This window comes from Bos javanicus, chromosome 6, assembly GCF_032452875.1.
Source record: "Bos javanicus breed banteng chromosome 6, ARS-OSU_banteng_1.0, whole genome shotgun sequence".
In the NCBI taxonomy this organism is placed as follows: Eukaryota; Metazoa; Chordata; class Mammalia; order Artiodactyla; family Bovidae; genus Bos; species Bos javanicus.
Window position 1 is genome coordinate 4942474 of NC_083873.1, and position 19869 is coordinate 4962342.

The 19869-nt window shown below is 40.2% G+C and overlaps 1 protein-coding gene across 11 annotated transcripts in view; it reads left to right on the plus strand.

The window, feature by feature from the left end:
- PRDM5 (PR/SET domain 5) overlaps positions 1 to 14865 on the plus strand; it is a 250511-nt gene extending 235646 nt beyond the window's left edge. For 9 of the 11 annotated variants that reach the window (XM_061419279.1, XM_061419280.1, XM_061419276.1 and 6 more), the window contains one exon: positions 14144 to 14865. In XM_061419279.1, coding sequence (XP_061275263.1) covers positions 14144 to 14308 — 165 coding nt within the window. In that variant the 3' untranslated portion in view covers positions 14309 to 14865. The remainder of the gene's footprint in view (positions 1 to 14143) is intronic. The other 2 variants (XM_061419285.1, XM_061419282.1) reach the window with 1 other exon arrangement.
- The last annotated feature ends 5004 nt before the right edge of the window (positions 14866 to 19869 follow it).

Genomic DNA, 19869 nt, shown 5'->3' on the forward strand with positions numbered 1-19869 from the left:
TTAATTATAGTTAACCAGAGATTTAACTGGTTATAGATATTTTTATTTATTTTGTTAAAGCCAAACAATGAATTTCTAAAACAAGTATGCTGCTGCTGCTAAGTCGCTTCAGTCACGTCCGACTCTGTGCGACCCCGTAGATGGCAGCCCACCAGGCTCCCCCGTCCCTGGGATTCTCCAGGCAAGAACACTGGAGTGGGTTGCCATTTCCTTCTCCAATGCATGAAAGTAAAAAGTGAAAGAGAAGTCGCTCAGTCGTGTCCGACTCTTCGCGACCCCATGGACTGCAACCTACCAGGCTCCTCCGTCCATGGGATTTTCCAGGCAAGAGTACTGGAGTGGGGTGCCATTGCCTTCTCCGAAAATAAGTATAAACTGCTTTAAAAAGTGCCACTGCTGATTGTTTAGATTTTCTGCTTATGACATTTGAAGTGAAATGAAATTATCAACATAGTTGTTCACATTATTAATGAGAGGACAGAAATACTACCCTTGTCTGTAAAATGAATTGGATCATTGATTAATTTAGAGAAAAATGGTTTATCAATAAAGAGCGTCACCATTTTCTTCTGTAAGATTGGCAGTAGACAGAAAGTTGACACTGGCGTTAGGGAAAACACTTACTTCTAACACAAAAATAGCGAAAACAGAGAATTGCTGTAGTTTAGTGTAAAAAGCAGAGAAGGCAATAGCACCCCACTCCAGCACTCTTGCCTAGAAAATCCCATGGACAGAGGAGCCTGGTGGGCTGCAGTCCATGGGGCCGCTAGGAGTAGGACACGACTGAGCGACTTCACTTTCCCTTTTCACTTTCACACATTGGAGAAGGAAATGGCAACCCACTCCAGTGTTCTTGCCTGGAGAATCCCAGGGATGGGGGAGCCTGGTGGGCTGCCATCTATGGGGTCGCACAGAGTCAGACACAACTGAAGCAACTTAGCAGCAGCAGCAGCAGTGTAAAAAGAAACTTTGAAATTGTGATGTGTGATGTTGCCCAGTTAACAGTTATCTTTCAATGTCAAGGGAAACTGAAGGACTCGTCCCCTTGGCATACTTTGCAGAGTAAAGGGTGGGGTAAGCAGTCTGTATGAATAGAAATCACAGACATACGCTGCTTTCCTTGTCTTTCCATGAAACTGTGGTGGTAAGGTTAAGGTAGCAGTGTACTACCAGGGGACTGCTCACAAAAAATACATTTATCAACAGTGAACTTCTGTTAAGGAGAGAACTATTGGTAGAAAACAAAATACACACATGGGGAGCTCTATCCTGAACAGGGGGTACAGTCAGTTTAACAATTTAATGGATTGAGCATTCAATCCATTGGTGCTTTCACTGGAATCATTTTCATAAAAACAAAACTTATTTGGATCATTTAGTTACACAACTACACAAGTGGTACAAGAAATGAAGTATTAACTGTATAATGACATCTTTCTACCATCACACTGCATGACTTTTATTTATGCTGAATATCTTCTTCATAGACTACTTCCTTAGTCTACTATTTACTGGACCATGGTGTTATTAAAAAAAAAAAAATTATCCTACAAGCATGATGCTTTCCATCTACTTCTATCCCATTTACTTCTATCAGATGTTCATCTCTCTGGGCCTTATCTGCAGTCCAGACTGGTTTACTGAGGAAAGATGCAAGTTTAATGCCTCCAAAACTTCCCTGAAATTCAGCCTGCTCAGGGAACTGGCTGGCTGTTGAGTCTTGTCCTCTTAACCTACTTAGTCCACATAGAAGTCATCCTTTCTCACCCCACTGCCAGCCAGCTCCTTCCTAAGTATTAATAGTTCTCAAATCCATTGCCTCCTCTGTTTCGGTTCCCAATAGCAGTGCATAGCCTAGACCCTCACCTCACTATTTCTTATTGCATCCAACCTTCAATGTATGTGTTCTCCACCACCACCAAGATGATTTTTTTTAAATCAAAATGAAATTCACATAAAATTAACTATTTTAAAGTGCACCATTTAGTGGCACTTAGTACTTTGACAGTAATGTGCAGCCATCCCCTTCATTCGAAAACATTTTACCATCTCCAAATAAAGTTCCCTACAATTCCCTCACTCTCCCCAGACCCTGGCAAGCCCCAGTCTGCTCTTCTCTATATATCTACCTATATTTTGTATTTTTACTGTAAGTGAATCATATAATATGTGACCTTTTATGACTGACTTCTCTCACTGAGCACAATGTTCTCAAGGATAATCTACATTGTAGCTTATTTAGTATATTACCTTGTATGGCCGAATGATATTCCATTGTATGTATATGTCACAATTTGTTTACCTGTGTCAGCTGATGAATGTTTGGGTTGTTTTTACTTTCTGGCTATTGTGCATACTGCAGAAACAAAGGCGTTTATACATGTTTTAAGTACCTATTTTCAGTGATTTTGGTCGTGTACTGAGAAGTGGAATTTCTGTGTACATATGGTGATTCTGGGTTTGAGTTTCTGAGGAACTGCCATACTGCTTTTCACAGTGGTTGCACCATTTTATATTACCACCAGGAATACATGAGGATTCCCGTTGCTCATCATTCTTGTCAACACTTAATATTTTCTCTTTTATAAAATTATATTCATCTTAGTAGATGTGAACTGGTGTATCATTGTGGTGATTTACATTTCCCAAGGGATTAATGATGTTGAACATCCTTTCAGCAAATGTGTGTACTTGTTTTTTTGTTTATGTTCTTTGGAGAAATGTCTGTTCAAGTCCTTTGCCCATTTTAAAATTATGTTGCTTGTCTCTTTGTTGTTGAGTATGAGAAACTAGATATTAGACCCTTATCAGATACGATTGCAAATATTTTATTTCATTTTATTAAATATATGTCCTCTTTTCACTTTCTTTGTTCTTTGATACGTAAAACTTTTCAGTTTTGATGTTTAATTTATCCATTTTTTCTCTTTGTCACTATGCATTTTTGGTCCTATTTGAGAATATACTGCCAAACTCAAGGTCATAAAGATTTACCTTTATGTTTTTATCTAAGAGTTTTCTAATTTTACCTCTAAGGTTTAGATAATATAAATCCATATCAAGTTAACTTTGTGTGTATGGTGTGCGGTAGAGGTCCATTGTTTTCCATTTTTTCAGTCTTTTACTATTGAATATGATCTTAATTATGCACTTAAAAAATAACTTCCCTTTATTATGTTGAAGAAGTTCTAGTTTCCTGAATATTTTTATCAAAACAGGATTTTGAATCTTGTCGAATGCTCTTCTGAATCACTTGACATCATTTTCTTTCGTTTTGTCCTGTTAATGTGGTATATTACATTGTTTGATGTTTTTTCCTTTATTTTTATGTTGAACTACCATTACAGTCCTGAGATAAACACTGCTTTGCCGTGGCTTTGTGTGTGTGCGTGCTCAGTCATGTCTGACTCTTTGTGACCCCACTAGGCTCCACTGTCCATGGAATTTTCCACACCAGAATACTGCAGTGGGTTGCCATATCCTCCTCCAGGGGATCTTCGCAACCCAGGGATTGAACCTGTGTCTCCTGCATTGGCAGGCAGATTCTTTACCACTGAGCTGCCTGGGAAGCCCCTTGTCATGGCTCATAACCCTCTTACTATGATTTTGGATTCAGCTTGTTAGGGTTTTTTTTGTTTGTTTGTTTCATCTTGTTTTCTGATTGTTCATTTGAAGAGTTTTTCATATATTCTCATTGTTTTCTTTCATTGTAATATCTTTGGTAGTGATATCAAGGTCATGCTGACCTCACAGAGTGAGTAGCAAGTGTTCCTCCTCTTCTATTTTTTGTAAGAGTGTAAGAGAATTGGTGTTCATTTTTCTTTAAATGCTTGGTAGAATACATCAGTGAAACTACTGGGTTCTAGACTTTTCTTTGTTGAGAGGATTTTTGATTTGGTCTTTTTACTTGTTATAGGTATCCTGAATTTTTCTATTTCTTGTTGAGTCAGTTTTAGTATTTGTGTATTTCTAGGAATTTGTCCATGCTGACTAGGTTATCTAGTTTGTTGGCATGCAGTTCATAGTGTTCTTTTATAATCAATGGGCTTTCCTGGTGGCTCAGATGGTAAAGAATCTGTCTGCAATGCAAGAGACCAGGGTTCAGTCCCTCAGTCAGGAAGGTCCCTGGGAGAAGGGAACGGCTACCCACTCCAGTATTCTTGCCTGAAGAATTCCACGGACAGAGGAGCCTGACGAGCCAGGAATTAGACACGACTGAGCAACTAACACACACTTGTAATCAATCCCTTTCTTTCTTTGGGTTTGGTATTAATATCACAGTGTGACTTCCTCAATATAAACTCAATCTTGCTTCTCTGTGATAACTTCTCACAACCTGTAAGGTAAAATCCACCTTCCTACTTGACTGAAAAATTACTCTGGTCTTTGTCAATTCTTACTATTTTGTATCTTAATAATTCCTTATCTGTCAGTACTCTGCGGTTTCTTTGCGGTGACTCTTACAGTTTCCTGAAGCAGCAGTATTGCTTCATATCTCTGTCTCTTGTTGCAGGTAGCTTGCATACACCGTTCCTTATGCCTAGAATATCCTTTTCTGCTTCTGGTCCCACTGCCAAGTATATGTCTATATATGCATATTTCTGCTATATACGTGTGTGTATGTATATATACATGCATATGTACATGTGTATGACATTTGAGTGGCACTGAGTAAAACTGTAAAGAAGAAACTGATGTGCATCTATCTCAGTTCTGGAGATAGCATAGTTGTGCTTCAATACGCCACTGCACTCATCAAACTACCCTAACCCCTTAGGCCCAGTCATTCCATGCAGTGCAGCTCCCCCACATGCGATACCTATTAAAATGTGAATGTCTTTATGACTACACATATGGTACCTGACTTCCAAATTCTTCTTTCTCCTGCCTCGATCTCTCTTTTGGACTCTAGGCAAATACTGTGAATTGCCTATACAGCATGTCTCCTCTCTCTGAACATGTTTCCTTCAACTGTCCAACTCTCTCTGAGAATTCCATCTCAAAATAGCCCAAACCAAAGGTCTGAGCCTCATGTCTCACAGCTTTTTTCCCCTGAGCTATAACCAGTAGCATCATCTAGTTGAGATTCTATAGCAAGAAAGGCACAGTGATCCACAGTTTGTATGTATTCTCTGTGATTCCACTATAGTCCAGAAATGCTGTGTCCAACTCTTTGCAACCCCATGGGAATGTAGCTCGCCAGGTTCCTGTGTCCATGGGATTTCCCAGGCAAGAATACTGGAGTATGTTGCCATGCGCTCCTCCAGGGGATCTTTTCAACCCAGGGATCGAACCCACGTCTCTTATGTCTGCTGCATTGGCAGGTGGGTTCTTATCACTAGTGCCACCTGGGAAGCTCCTTTTCTAGGAAGCAGTTGAGGCTCCCAGGGATTGAGTGGCTTGCCTGTCATTCATTGCTCATAACTGGCCAAGTCAGGATTCCAGGGATCAGATCCAGGCAGCTGCCTCTCAGCCCAGTGGTTCCCGACCCTCTTGGCTTCTCTGTGCTTCTCGAACCTGTCACCCTCTCTAAATTTCCACTGCCACCATCACTTTCTCACTCCCTGCATCCAGGGCAGTAGCAAATCTGATTGACTCTGTAAATAAATTAAGAGTGAACAGTCCTCACACTTCCCCAGCTACCAGCCTAGTTTCCTGTAATAGTGCAATAGCTGTTTTTATTTTTTAGTAGGAGCATAATTGGTTTACCACGTTGTATATTTTCTGCTGTACAACAATGTGAATCAGCTGTAAGTATACATATATCCCCTCCCTCTCACCACACCCATCCCACCCCTCTGTGTCATCACAGAGCAGGGTAGGGGACGAACTGAAGCTGAGCACTGACACGTACATATACACTACCGTGTGTAAAGCAGCCAGCTGGTGGGAACCTGCTGCACAGCACAGTGAGCTCAGCTCAGGACAGCGGCTTCTTAATTGGTCTCTCTGCTTCTGTCTTTGCTCCTGACCGAGTGTCCTCAACTGGCCACCCACAGGGATCTTTCCAGCACCTGAGTCAGGTTTCATATATGCATGTAGATTGTGTATGCATTATATGAGCCTCGTTTGCTCAGACTCACTTTAGAGTGAAAGCCACGGTCTTGCCGGAGTCTGGATTACTGCGTGATGAGCACCCCATGCTGCTGCCCCAGCCTCTCTGCCCTCAGCACCACCTCCACTCGCTCCGCTGCATGGCGTCCTTGCCGTTCTTGCAGATGCACTGAGTGCGCCCTGTGAGCTGGTCTTGACACCTGCTGTTTCCGCAGCCCGGCGCGCCCTCCTCGGGTATCTCCATGGCCTGTCCCTGCACTGCTTTCCGTTCTCGGCTCAGGCTTCTGTCTCTCTCACTCCCATTACTCTCTTAACTCTCACCCCATAGTCGTCTTCTCCTTCACTGTACTCAGGTTCCCCTGAAATAGTACACGTTTTTAAAATCATTTATCATCTGTTATAAGATCCTCGACAACAGTGTTTCTCTTCTTTGTTTACTGCAGTATTTCCAGCCCTAGAACAATGCCTAGCATGTAAGAAGCCTTCAGAGAGTATTTTCAAGGAAAGAACAAATGAATTCATGACCACTCTCTTAGTGTCCAAATCATTTCTAACTTGGGGAGGAATAATACTTGCTCTCCGTGACCCCAGTTGTGTACCCTGTAGCTTGCTGACTAAATTATACCTTAGCATCTGTCTCTTCTTCAGTTCTCACCACTCGCATCCTTCCAGTCTTCTGATTGCCAAGGTCTCTGGGGTTCAGCTCCAGCCTTCTGACTTCCTTCTCTCAGGTTACGCCTCTGGCAGCCTCACAGCCTCAGCCTGAGGGAATGGTTTTCACTTCCCCACCTGAGCCTTGCTCCCTGCTCCTCTGTACCTGTGTGTGTCTTCTTCCCTCTCCCTGCAATGTCGCTCCCCACCTTAGGGCACTGTAACCCCTGTGCGTCTGGGTAGAATTCAGCGTGCCCTCCTCTGTGTCTTTCTTGACATTTAGTTCATGGCATTGCAAGCATTTCTCCTTGGCACCCTGGACTCCACAAGGGCAGGACAGAGTGGTCTTTGTCACTGTGCTCCTTACTGAAGTAGTAGACACTTACCTCTGTGTGGTAAGTACTTGGTAACTGAAAATGTCTGTATAGAATTCTAACACTGTATCCAAGGACTTTCTGTTAAACATGTTGTTTCACTTTTAAGACAAAATCAGTTTACCCTCAGCCTAGAGAAAGAATAAAATTTTTTCCCCGTTTTTGGGCCTATGAATTAATACTAAGGTGGCATAGGTTGAAGGGTTGTATCGCAGGTGGAAAGACAGAGAAGGAGGCATCCCTGTTGGAAGTCCTTTCTACTCTCCCATATTTTTAAAAGACTATAATCATACTTATGTTTGACTGATTTATACAGAGCATCAGTTTGAAGCCTCTTCATGACTGCGCTTAAGTTCATGAAAACGTAGCTTTTAACATGTAGGTAGCAACTTAGCAGCAGCAGCAGTCAGTTTCACAGCCATGACATCACTGCTCTGCTGACATTTAATCTTCTGTCCTGGCCCTCGTTCAACAACCTGTCGGATCGTTCCCATCCCGTGTCCTGTTGGAGCTTCCAGGACCCTTAATTCTGAGCCATCATCAATGACTCAGCATCCTGCTCAGCTTCCTTTCTTTTCCTCCAGCTCACTGACGCCGTAACTCTCCCGTGGTGACTGTATCGGTGGACTTCCTCTTTGTATCCTTCACAGCACACTGGTGAGATGAACTGTCTGAGGATCTTTTTTTTTTTCTCAAAGAGATTTTCATTTCTGAAAAAAATGGAGTCAGCCAGGCAAATGGAAGAAAGTACAGGGGGCTCACATATCTCTGTTTGAAGTGAGAGCCTTTAATAATAGCTGGCCTGTGGGAGGTGGTATAGACGCTGAACCCAGATTGTCTGGATTTAAATCCTAGAAACCACTTCCTAGTTCTGTGACCTTGGGCAGCCTGCTTGAAAGTGTGGAAGTGTGTGTCAGTTTCCTTCTGTAAATTGGGGATAATAGTACTGGTATCTGTCTAAAAGGGTTTGAGAACTGAACAAGCTGATGTTTAGAAATTGCTAAGGGTGGTTCCTGGCACACGGTGAAAGCAGCTGTTAGTGCTTAAACCTAGTCCCTGTGCCAGATACTGAAGTAAAACAGTGAACAAGGTGCCGTGTCCTCTGCTCTCATGGAAATCACATTCTTGTGGAGTATAGCCTTAAATCAACCTGAATAAATGTCTGATTGCATTTTATGATAAAGACTGGGCAAGGGGGAAAGGAGGGTGCTGTGAAGGAGTAGTTAGGGAAGAATTCTCTGAGTAACCTAAAAGATGGAATCAGCCATGGGGGAAAGAGCATTCTAGGCTCAGGGAACAGAACAGAGCCTGATAGTGGAAAAAGGAAGGGGTGTTCGGGGAAGTAAGAAAGCAGGTGGAGCTAGAGCTCGGTGAGAGAGAGAGGGACCAGTACAGTTGGAGAGCAGACTGGGAGCCTTTTAGCCACAGCAAGGAATTTGTTTTGAATCTAATTTCAACAGGGAGCCATTGAAGAATTTGGTATCTGTTGTTCCTTTGGACATCAGGTTTAGAGTAAGGAGCCAGGGGGAGAGAAAATAGGAAACATTTTAATTCTTTCTTATTTATGATCCCAGTTGTTCATTTAGACTTATAAAACAGTTTAGAGTTTTCTTTACTTGAAAATAATCTCTAAAGATACCTTTTTTGGTTTTTCCAGAATTATTCCATAGCCTTTAAGTTATTTATATTGCTCATAGGGATTGTATCAATCATCTGTCTAACTTCCTCCTCCTTTCTTTTAATAAATATCAGTGGAGTGACTACTCTTGCCCTCCTGTTCTTTAGACTAGTAAGGAGAGACATTAGAAAGCACACAATTAATTTATTACACTCGAGGTAAGTGTTACCAAGAAACTGTAAAGGCTACTATGAGAGCGTTTGGTGGAAGACTTCTACTGGCAGGCAGACCCTGAGGAACATGTGGGAGGCAGCTAGAAAAGAGGAGTGAGAAAGTCCTGAGGTTGGAAGATGTGGTGTCATCACCAGCCCACACTAAAGCTGAGCGGTTGGGCTAGAGTTTAGTGAGTTTCCATCAAAGTAAGGAGGGATCCAGGGAACAATTTGTAGGTAGCAATATGATATTTGTCCTTTTGAAATTCCTCCAGCCGCTGGGTAGAGCTAGGACAGTAGGGGATAAGGGTGCATGCAGAAGGATCCAGGTTGTGTTTATAACCTGGGTACTTTTGACAGTGTGAAATTGTCCACAAGTCACAGGGAATTTTGCCTCTCTGCCCCTATACAATATGCAGGCAGTAACCCCCATTCTTGAGGACGGTTACACATCCCCCTAATTCCGAACACTTTCCTGAGAGGAGGGAAAATTGTACCACCGTTTGAGAACCACTGACACTGGCTGTTGTAATAATCTACACTTTGGTTTCCAGAGTGAGGTGCTGCATATCCCAAGAGGCTAGGAGACATCCCTGGGGAAGCAGGAAGGAAACATGACAGCTTTAATCCCTGCCCATCATATATGATAGAAGTGGGGACAGAATTAAGCTTTGGATCACTGAACAGAGGGCTTGGTGCCCTGGTCCCCAGGTAGTCTCAGGTGATATGCACACTCCGAGGTAAGAGCAGCAGTTCCACAGTGACGCAGGCTGTCACTTGTTCGTTTCTGTGCATTGTCAGCTTTGTGATTTATGTGTGCCCATGAAATAGAGATGTGGATTCTGTTATCTGTTTTAAAATAGAGTACAGAAGAGTCCTATACAGAAACCACAGATTGAAAATGATATTAATAATATAAGCACAGAGTAACAAAAAGAAAACAGCAGAGTTAAAATGACTAGTTAGCAGTAAATTTAGATTAAAAAATGACACCATCATATCTGGAAAAAAGTAAACCAAAAATTGAAATTATCCAGAAGAGACACTTATTTGTCTACACTTTTGTTAAAGATGACTTTGAGTCTAAATATACTATATCATATCTTAGATTTTGCCTAATGAAAGTATGAAGTCATAATTATTAGCACAAAACTTTGCTTCACCTTTTTCACATGCTTTTAAAAGTTTGTCTCTAATAGTATAACTTACAGCTTAGTACACTTGGTATATTTTATTGACAAGTACAGATAAGTGGTGCCTGCTGAAATCTTTTCTTTTGGCTGGAGAAGCACTGGTCTCAGCAGATAATAGTTTGTGCTCAGGCTGTGGCAGCAGAGATGGAGACAATTACATGTCTTCTAGAAACGTGTATGGGGAAGACGTGGTGGTGACTCAGTGAGGTGGGAACCAGAGAGAAACAGATCAAGGCTGAGCCAGATCTCCAGCAGATGTCAGACAGGTGGCACTTTTTTTTTAAGAGAATTAGATTTGGGAGACAGTCTTTTTTTTAAATTACAGTTGATAAGTTACAGGTATACAATACAGTGATTCACAATTTTAAAGGTTATATTTCATTTACAGTTATTATAATATATTTGCTGTACTTTCTGTGTTGTATATCTTGTAGCTTAATATATACCTAGTAGTTTGTACCTGTTAATCCCCTGCCCCTGGATTGCCCCAGCCTCCTCCTCACTCTCCACTGGTAACCACTAGTGTGTCCTCTCTCTCTGTGAGTCTGCTGCTTTTTGTTAGAGTCACTAGTTTGTTGTACTTTTTAGATTCCAGTTCTGTGTAAGACAGTAAATTTGAAGTGTCTTATTCAACAAGCATTTAAATCCTCCACTGTACAGATCAGGAGAGAAGACTGAGTCAGAGAGGTATTGGCAAGTGAGCTCCATACAAACAGTCACAAAAAGCATGACTATGATGATATCAGATAACCAGGGGAGAAAACAGTTAGTGAATGGAGACGTGGACTAAGGAACAGACACTGTGATGAGGGGGAAATGGCCAGAAACACAGAAGGGAAGCAAGGAGAATCAGTCCTTACAGAAACTAAATGAAAGGCAGAAGGAAAGGGCCAGGCGTGCCGTGCCATGCTGGAACTTCATGCCAAATGAGGTTTCAGGAGTCCCTACTGCCATGCGGAGGTTGTTGGTGATGCACGGAAGTAGTTTAGAGAGTTGAAAAGGACTTACTAAGGCAGAATTCTGGTGGGAGTGGGCTTGAGGCACGGATGGAACATGAGGATGTGCACCCTTCAATCAACCAAGTGTACTTTTTCCATTCCAAAGTAGTATTTGGTTTCTAATTATAAAAGTTTCCTTTTCTGTTTCAGAAAAATTAGGAAATACGGAAGGGAATAAAGATAGAAATAAAATGATCAAATTTCTCAACTGATATCAACTAATATTAATGTCAGTCTCTTGATATTTTCCTCCAGTACTTATTTATATATAGTTATGATCTTTATTTCAGTATTATAAATTAAATTGTACATTACTATTATTCTGTTTTCTTGCCTTTACATTTTCTCTTGCCTTTAAGTATTTTTTGAAGTATGATTTTTTTTAACCAGCTGAGAAGTATTTCTTCATCTGGCTATATAAAATATGAATATACTCTTAAACTTTGGGCAAGTAAGTCATTTGTAATACTCCACTTCTGTGAATAATTCCATGATGAACATCTTATTTGTACATCTTGAACTAAGAGCTCTTCATACAGATAGCACTCCTGGTTCTTTTAAGGCTTGTGAAAATACTAATAATCTCTGTCCAAGATGTTTTGGGGTAAGGGCTTCTCAGTACCATTACACTCCCATCAGCATCATTTTCTGTAATTGTGCATATTCTATTCCCTGTTTTAAAATCATGTTTGGGCATATGTCTGTGTGTTAGTTAATCAGTGCATTTCTTGAAAATCCCGTGAGTTTGTGTTTTCCTTTTTACCCTAATTTCAGTCTTAAAGGGTACTCAGTATTTTATATCACTTATCATAACTTAAGTATTATATCATCTGTCCTTGTATTTTATGCACTTTCATATTCGTGAGTTTTTCCTTTTTATCCCCTGATTTTTACTACATGAAACTACCCAGCTTTGTTTCTTAGAAACTGTTTAAAGGTATGTACTCTGTTTTAAATTATGGCTGTAAAACTTTTTTCACAAGAAGACGTGTCATTTCCTAAGCTTGATTGGAAGCATTGTCTTTGTTCTGGAAAATGATTCTATTTGCCTTAAAATCATCTGTATATTTACACGGAACTGCTACTCTTGATAGTAGCTGTGTTCCCTCTATCACACATGGTGACCGCTGTGGTTTCTTCTTTCCAACCTGCTGATGATTCTTCTTGACAGAGAAGATGAAAGAGAAGAAAACAGGCACTAACGTTTATTGAGTGCCTGCAATATAGCATCTATTTGCATAGGTTACCTCATTTAACCTTAATTCTGGGAGGTAATGTTCATTGTGATCATTTTATAGCTGACAGAACTGAAGTTAAAAGGCATAACTTGTTCATCAAAACTTCCTTAGTAAGTGTTAGAATCAGATTGAAACTCTGTGAGTTAATTCAACGAATACTTAGTGCTTAGTCTGTAGGCAGTCTGCCCCTTAAGATATATGAGTGAATAGAACATATGCAGATCCTCTGCCTTCATGGGCCTGAGGTCAGGATGCCAGGGTAGTTGTAGGTTTAGTGAGGGGCTTTCTTCCTGATTGTGTCCTCACATGGCCTTCCTTGGTGTGTGCAGGCAGAGAGACAGAGAAGAGAATCTGTATCTCTTCCTGATTTTGTGAGGGTGTGAATCCCATCACAGGACTCCATCCTCGTGAGCTCATCTGCACCTCAGGATCGCCCAGTTCCTGCACCTCCGTAATCATCACCTTGAGGATTAGGGCTTTAACTTGGGAGTTTTGAGGGGACACAAGCATTCAACCCACAGCAGACTCTAAAACTTTCTTCCTTTAGATCATCCTAGGCTGCTACTTCTGTATAATGCAAAATACATTGTTGGATTACTCTCTCTCCTTACCACATCGGGGGCTTGCCCTTCTGAATTTCTTGTTGCTATCAACATAAAATCCCCCTTCTCCCATAAAGAGAGAGGTGAATATTTTTATTTGCTTTTGTATTTTCACAAGCTTCACCTCATTCAGAATCTCAGCTTTCATTCCAGTATTTTACAGGCCTTTACCTCTCCCATTGTATTCATTGTATTTTTCATGGAATTTTCACATTATTTAAGTGTGCCTTATTTTACAGTGCGTGTGCTTTTGAAGAATTCAAGTAAGTGGAATTTTTGTGAATAGCACCAAACTTTTAGTGAAAACTTGGTGCTATAAAAGATTTCCATTTCATTTTTACTTTTGTATAATTATGGCTTACATCTTCTGGGATAATTTAATATTTTCAATTATTCAGCTGTTTAATGTCTATTGAGCTAGTGACAATGTGGCAGAGATGACATGAAGCAAACATATTAAGTGAAGTATTTTTACTGGAATACTGAGTATGTCAGAATGGTTAAAGCAGTGTTAATCTTTTACTTCACAGATGGGTCCAAATTAATCACTAGTGAGACACATCTTGTGCTTCTTATGCCAAGTTCTAGATAGATGCCCTCTAGACCATAAGACATTTTGTTTAATAAGAGGTTTAATATGAAATCATTAATACACTCCATTATGAAAAGAAAAATACTGTTTCCAGGGAGTTGTTTCTCTAGAGATGTTTAAATATAGTAGGTGGGGGAAGGAGGCATGTTGGTACACAGAAGACACATGATAAATGCAAACACCTCTTGGAGCTCTAATTGTCTTTACTTCTGACCTTGCATGTTAAATTCCATTTATTTCAAGAGCACTTTCTTGTTGTTATGCCTGTCAGCACATATTGATAATAGGAGTTTGCATAATGTATATTGTGTAAGAGTGATTATTGTTGCTTAGTCGCTAAGTCGTGTTCAACTAAGCCTAACCCTCTGGGCTTCTCTGTCTCTGGGATTTCCCAGGCAAGAGTACTGGAGTGGGTTGCCATTTCCTTCTCCAGGGGATCTTCTCAACTCAGGCATCAAACCCAGGTCTCCTGCTTGACAAGCAAATTCTTTACCTGGTAAAGAGATTCTTTACCGGGCGGATTCTTACACCGCTACCTGTGTAAGTGATGAATTTGTGTATTTTCAGATTTTTTTAATATAATATGACTGGTATCTTTGGGTCTTTTCTAGGTTTGTGACTTGGCTTTTAGCCTGAAGAAAATGCTGATCCGACACAAGATGACTCATAATCCCAATCGTCCGCTGGCAGAATGCCAGTTTTGCCATAAGAAGTTTACAAGGAATGACTACCTCAAAGTGCACATGGACAATATCCATGGGGAGGCTGACAGCTAATGGCAGCTGCAAAGGAATTAAGCCATTCAGAAGGGCTCCGGATAGGAAACCCAGGTTTCTCTCACCTGATAAGCGTAGCAGAAGTAGCCAAAACTCACTCACTGGTCTCACAGTTCTTATTTGCCTACCTTTAGAGTCTGTACATACATATGCAAAAAAAAGACAAAAAACACTACTTTTATTAAGAAATAGTAAAAATGGAAAAAAATAACTTTATAACCTTCCAAAATACTACTTTTGTTATGTCATATAAAAATGGAAAAGGAGCCATGTCATCTTCTTCTTGGCCAATCTCTCTGTAGTGAGGTTTATTAACATACTCTTTGTCAGGCTTTTTAATTTTATTTTTATCCTTATGTGTGTGTGTGTACATGCTGGTTATCACAATTGGTTATTACTAATTTAACCAGAAAGGAATTAAGATTTCCAAGATATCATTACAGATAAGGATGAGAGGCAAGAGTTTCCCAAGTCTCAAGTGCAGTAACAGTATAAAACTCGCTGTTTGTGAAATAGGCCAAAAGTTGATGGTCCTTCATAGCTCCTTACAACAGATGAGTTTATTTATTTTTTTTTGTGTGTGTGTAGTAAAGTTTTATTAAAGTATAAAGGAGATAGAGAAAGCTTCTGACATAGGCATCAGAAGGGGGCAGAAAGAGTACCCGCTCGCTAGTGTTAATAATGAGGTTATATAATCCAAAGAATGTCTGGAGGTTGTAAAGACCTCCTCCGACCTACTCCCATAATTTACATTTTAAGATAACACTGTCCTCAGGCAAGATACATCCTTGTAAAGACCAGGTATACTCCCATAATTAACTTTTTAAAATAACAGAAGGTTGAATCCAAAGACTGTCCTTAGGCAGGATACATTATTGGTATATAATCCTAAGGAATGTGGAGAAAGAAAAAAGTTTGTCCTTTCTTCCTCCTTGAGAATTCCAGACCCCTCTCTCTTTGGGGACCCCTAGACTCCCTATCAACCTGCCTAGGAACTGACTCTCTCATTCCCCCTTTTCTTTTAGGAGAATTATGTTGCCTAGGGAAAAGGGGCGTCGTTCTCGTTCCATAACTACTTCCGAGCTGACAAGGGGCGTTGTCCCTAAATTGGTGAGGCAACATATTCTCCTAATCCTCATATTGAGGATATCTGATCCAGGGGCCCCAAATAGTAGCTGGAGGAAGCTACAGTAGTAGCAGGAGTTTGAGCAACCATTTGTAACTTAAAAGCTTTCATGCGGCTAGAAACAAATCCAGTTATACAATTACAGATGCAGGGAGCAAACAGCAAGAACAAAACAACCAGAATCAAAATTAAGTCACATTATGTCCATAGTTAAAGTGCAAAGTGTTGCACCAGTCCATTTTAGGGTTGGTAGATGTCATCAGATGAAGAAGAGGCATCGCATGTGATTGTTGTCAAAGGTATTCACAGACTTGGAGAAAGTCTTTTTCTTGAAGTGGGGATGTCCACCACAGGAAGCCTTCCACTGACGAAGAGGGGAGCTCTCAAAATGCCCAGGGGCCCAGGTGAAAAGGGATGGGCTTGCTACTGCTGTGGAAAGGAGGGGCACCTCAAGCGGGATTGCCCTCAGGCATCTAAGCCGCCCCCGGCTCCATGTCCGGTCTGCAAGGACCACACTGGAAGAGAGACTGCCCCCAGAGGTGTAGGTCTCCAGGGTTGGACTCTCAAGACAATCAGGACTGAAGGTGCCTGGGGGTCCCCACACAAGCTCCCGTCCTAATTACACCTGAGGAACCCCGGGTATTAATAGTTGTGGGGGGCCAATCCGTCGATTTCCTTTTAGATACTGGGGCAACTTATTCTGTGCTTACTGAAGCCCCTGGCCCACTTTCTTCCCGATCCGCTTCCGTAATGGGACTGTCTGGACGAGCCAAAAGATATTATTTCAGTTATTCTTTATCTTGCAACTGGGATTCTGTGCTGTTTTCACACGAGTTTCTGATTGTGCCAGAATCTCCCTCACCCCTTTTGGGAAGGGATATACTGAGCAAGGTCCATGCCTCTGTTTTCATGAATATGGAGCCCTCCCTTTCTCTCCCTTTAGTTGAACAAAATGTAAATCCTAGAGTATGGGCTGATGGAAAATCTGTGGGTCGAGCACAAAATGCTGTTCCTGTAGTTGTTAAGCTCAAAGACCCACACGTATTTCCACATAAGAAGCAGTATCCACTGAAACCTGAGGTTAAGGAAGGGTTAAAACCCATCATCGAAAATTTAAAGGAGCAGAGACTATTAATTCCCTGTAACAGTCCTTGCAACACTCCTATTTTGGGTATAAAGAAATCGAATGGTAAATGGAGACTAGTTCAAGACTTACGAATAATAAATGAGGCTGTAGTTCCTTTACACCCCGTGGTGCCTAATCCTTATACTCTATTGTCTGAAATTCCTGAACGGGCCAAATATTTCTCAGTAATTGATTTAAAGGATGCCTTCTATTCAGTGCCTTTGGCAGAAGAAAGTCAATTCCTATTTGCCTTTGAAGAAGCCAGCTTCTCAGTTAACCTGGACAGTTTTGCCCCAGGGATTTCGTGACAGTCCTCACTTATTCGGACAAAGTTTGTCACGAGATTTACAAAACTTTAACAGCTCTGAAGCAGTGGTGTTACAATATGTAGATGATATTTTGCTCTGTGCTGAGACAGAGGAAGCTTGTTCGCGAACCTCAGAAGATTTCTTAAACTTTCTGGCAGGCTGTGGTTACAAGGCATCAAGAGAAAAGGCTCAGCTTTGTCAACAATCGGTTAGATATCTGGGCCTAATCATAACAGATGAGTTTAAAAAGGTGTTTAAGAACTAAAACATCTACTGAAATTTTCCTTATTTTAGACAATCCTCAGGAAACATTTCCTCATCATTCAGTTGCCAGCATTCACGGTTAGAATACTTATATCAACACAGAAGTGGCCATAACACTTAAATTTGTCCAGGTGATTCTCCTGAGTTTCTACTAGCTACCTTTAGAAATTAACAACAGATGACTAACCGTGGAAACCAAATGGGCTCTCAGTATCTGCTGACTGACGGAGCAGCAGGACGGCAGGTGCATCAGGGTGCTGACCTGGCCCTTCACCCTCTCGTTGCATCGGGGAGCACAGGGCCTGTCCGTGCAGATGCAGCAGTCCTCAAAGCATCTACATCCTGTTTCTCAAGAGACATTTTCCAGAATCTCGGCAGTAGGTGATTCTGAAACACTTTTGAATTACTCTCAATCCTTTATAATTAGGAATCCAGAATAAAAAACACAACCCTGGCAGTTGTTATGATGAAATGATTGCCAATGTTTAAGGGAAATTGAAGCAAGAAGCATAATTTCTTCCTTTAGGTTATATTTCGGTTCAGTACTTGAAAACAACGTACAATGAACAGCTTGTCTTGGGAGAAGATATGATAAAATGTAATAATGTTGTTAAAGTAGCGTAGAAAAATCCCAACCAGCAAAAACTTAAAATGAATCCCAATTCAAGAACTTTTCTATTTGGAGCCCATTCAAAAGAGAGAAAGTATAATTTTAAGGAAGTTATTTAATTCTAATCATTTGTGGAGAAAGGTTATCTGAAGACAAAATTCTCTGAAATCAGGAATCTTGTTTTAGAATTATATTTATGCTCAGTTCCAGTTCTAAAAAGAAGCAACAATTCATTATAGATATTTAAACTCTGTGAAAAATACTAAATTTGAAATTCACCAGAGATAATTTTTAAAAATATAAATCCCTGGGTTATAATTTAGAAGATGTCTGAGTATGGCTATATGAAGCATTGGTTCTGAAATTATAGACTATATTTTATACAAATAGATTTTGGTCTTGTTTCTTGCTATGTCATTTGTTTCAGTCTTATATTTTTAGATCTAAAGTGTTTTCATTTTAACATAACAGTGTGCTTAATCTCATTTGAATATAAAAGGACAGCTGTAAAATTTAGTAGATGGTATTATTTAAACATGTTCTGCTCATTCCTTTGGGTGCTGCCTTCTCTGTATGGGATGCTTCATAGCCCAATTGTGTGAAACTTGAAGCCAGACCAACTGTGTATCATCTCGATGACTCACAATTTACAGGGCTGCTGAGGAAGTTACCCTGGAAAGCATGTTATCAACATGCTGTGGAGAGGACTGATGACGATTGAAGTGCTGGATGTGATCTGGCCCAAGGTTTGCAGTCAAAAAAGACTTCAGAAAATGGCGTTCAGAGACCTGCTGGTACACCATCCTTTATTTTCAAAGCACTGAAACCAAAACAGACCCTTAAAAGATCATTTCCGTGCTATCACCTTTTATCTGAAAGATGATTATTTATAAAACATTTCAGATATCTTAGAGTTTGTGTCTTAGAACTTTAAAATCACTTAGCAATAACAAAGAGATAAGAATTCATTTCGTTTGATTGAGAAATTAAGAACAGAAATAAGACAGTCATAGAGGAAAAGATCAGGCATGCTGGAGTGCAGGTACTCACTTTAAAGAATCTTCCTCTTAGGCTGCAGAAGGTTACGGCTCCCATACGTTTGTGGGAAGAGGTCAAACTCTTACCCTGAGGTCAAGACTGATGGTCAAAAGTGTTTAGTAATACGGGTAGGTTCAGATATACTTTTATAGTTACTATCTTTGTATAGTAACATTTAACATATTTGTATATCTAGAATTTTTTTTCTTGTTTTACAATCACTGGCTTCTGTTTTCTTTTTTTTCCTTGCCTTTTTTATTGGGGGTTGCTGTTGGTGATACAAAACAGTTTGTTAATCATATTTGCAGCATAAAAGTATTCATTGGTGATTCATTTTGGGAGTTACACAAAATAGTTAAAATACTGCTTTTCAGAAACATTTTTATGTTTTTTGTGTGTGTGTATATGCAGAGGATCACTCTTACGCTTATATTGTACATGCAAATACATTACTTTGTTCAAAACTCTTCAGACTTGTTGCAGCCAAGCAGGATATGAATCACAGAAACTCTTATAATGGTAGTTTGTGCATTCAGTTTTATGGGCTGCTACTCTCTCAAAGCTGGAAGGGAGGGAAAGAGGCTAGGTACTGGAAATACTAACTTTTTCCTTCACAAGCTTAAATGTTACTTGTGAAAACTTGTCTTGGGGTTGTAAATATATGGAGATGGACAGGTAGGAGGAAATGTGCCTATTTAAAACCCTAAAATTTTGTCATTAATAATAAGGTTTACTTGCCTGTACATATATAAATGCAGTATTTGTGAATACAGTAGAACTTTAGTACCATTTTTATTTTATTATAAATCTGTAATCTATATAATCACTACCACAGCTGGAATCAGCATTGTATTTTACGATAGGACAGTTCTACAGTAAAATCAAAATGAACATTTAAAGTTGTTTTTGATGAAAGAAGAAAATATAATTGTCATTACTCCCCGACTCCTGTTTTGCAGTTTTATTTCTAAGCATTTCTAGATCTGGAAAATCTCTATAGTTAAGCCAAGTTGGTTTCAGGGCCACAGAGAGAACACCATCTTTAACTCTCATCTCACTTTTGGTCAAACGTAAACACCATGTGAAAAG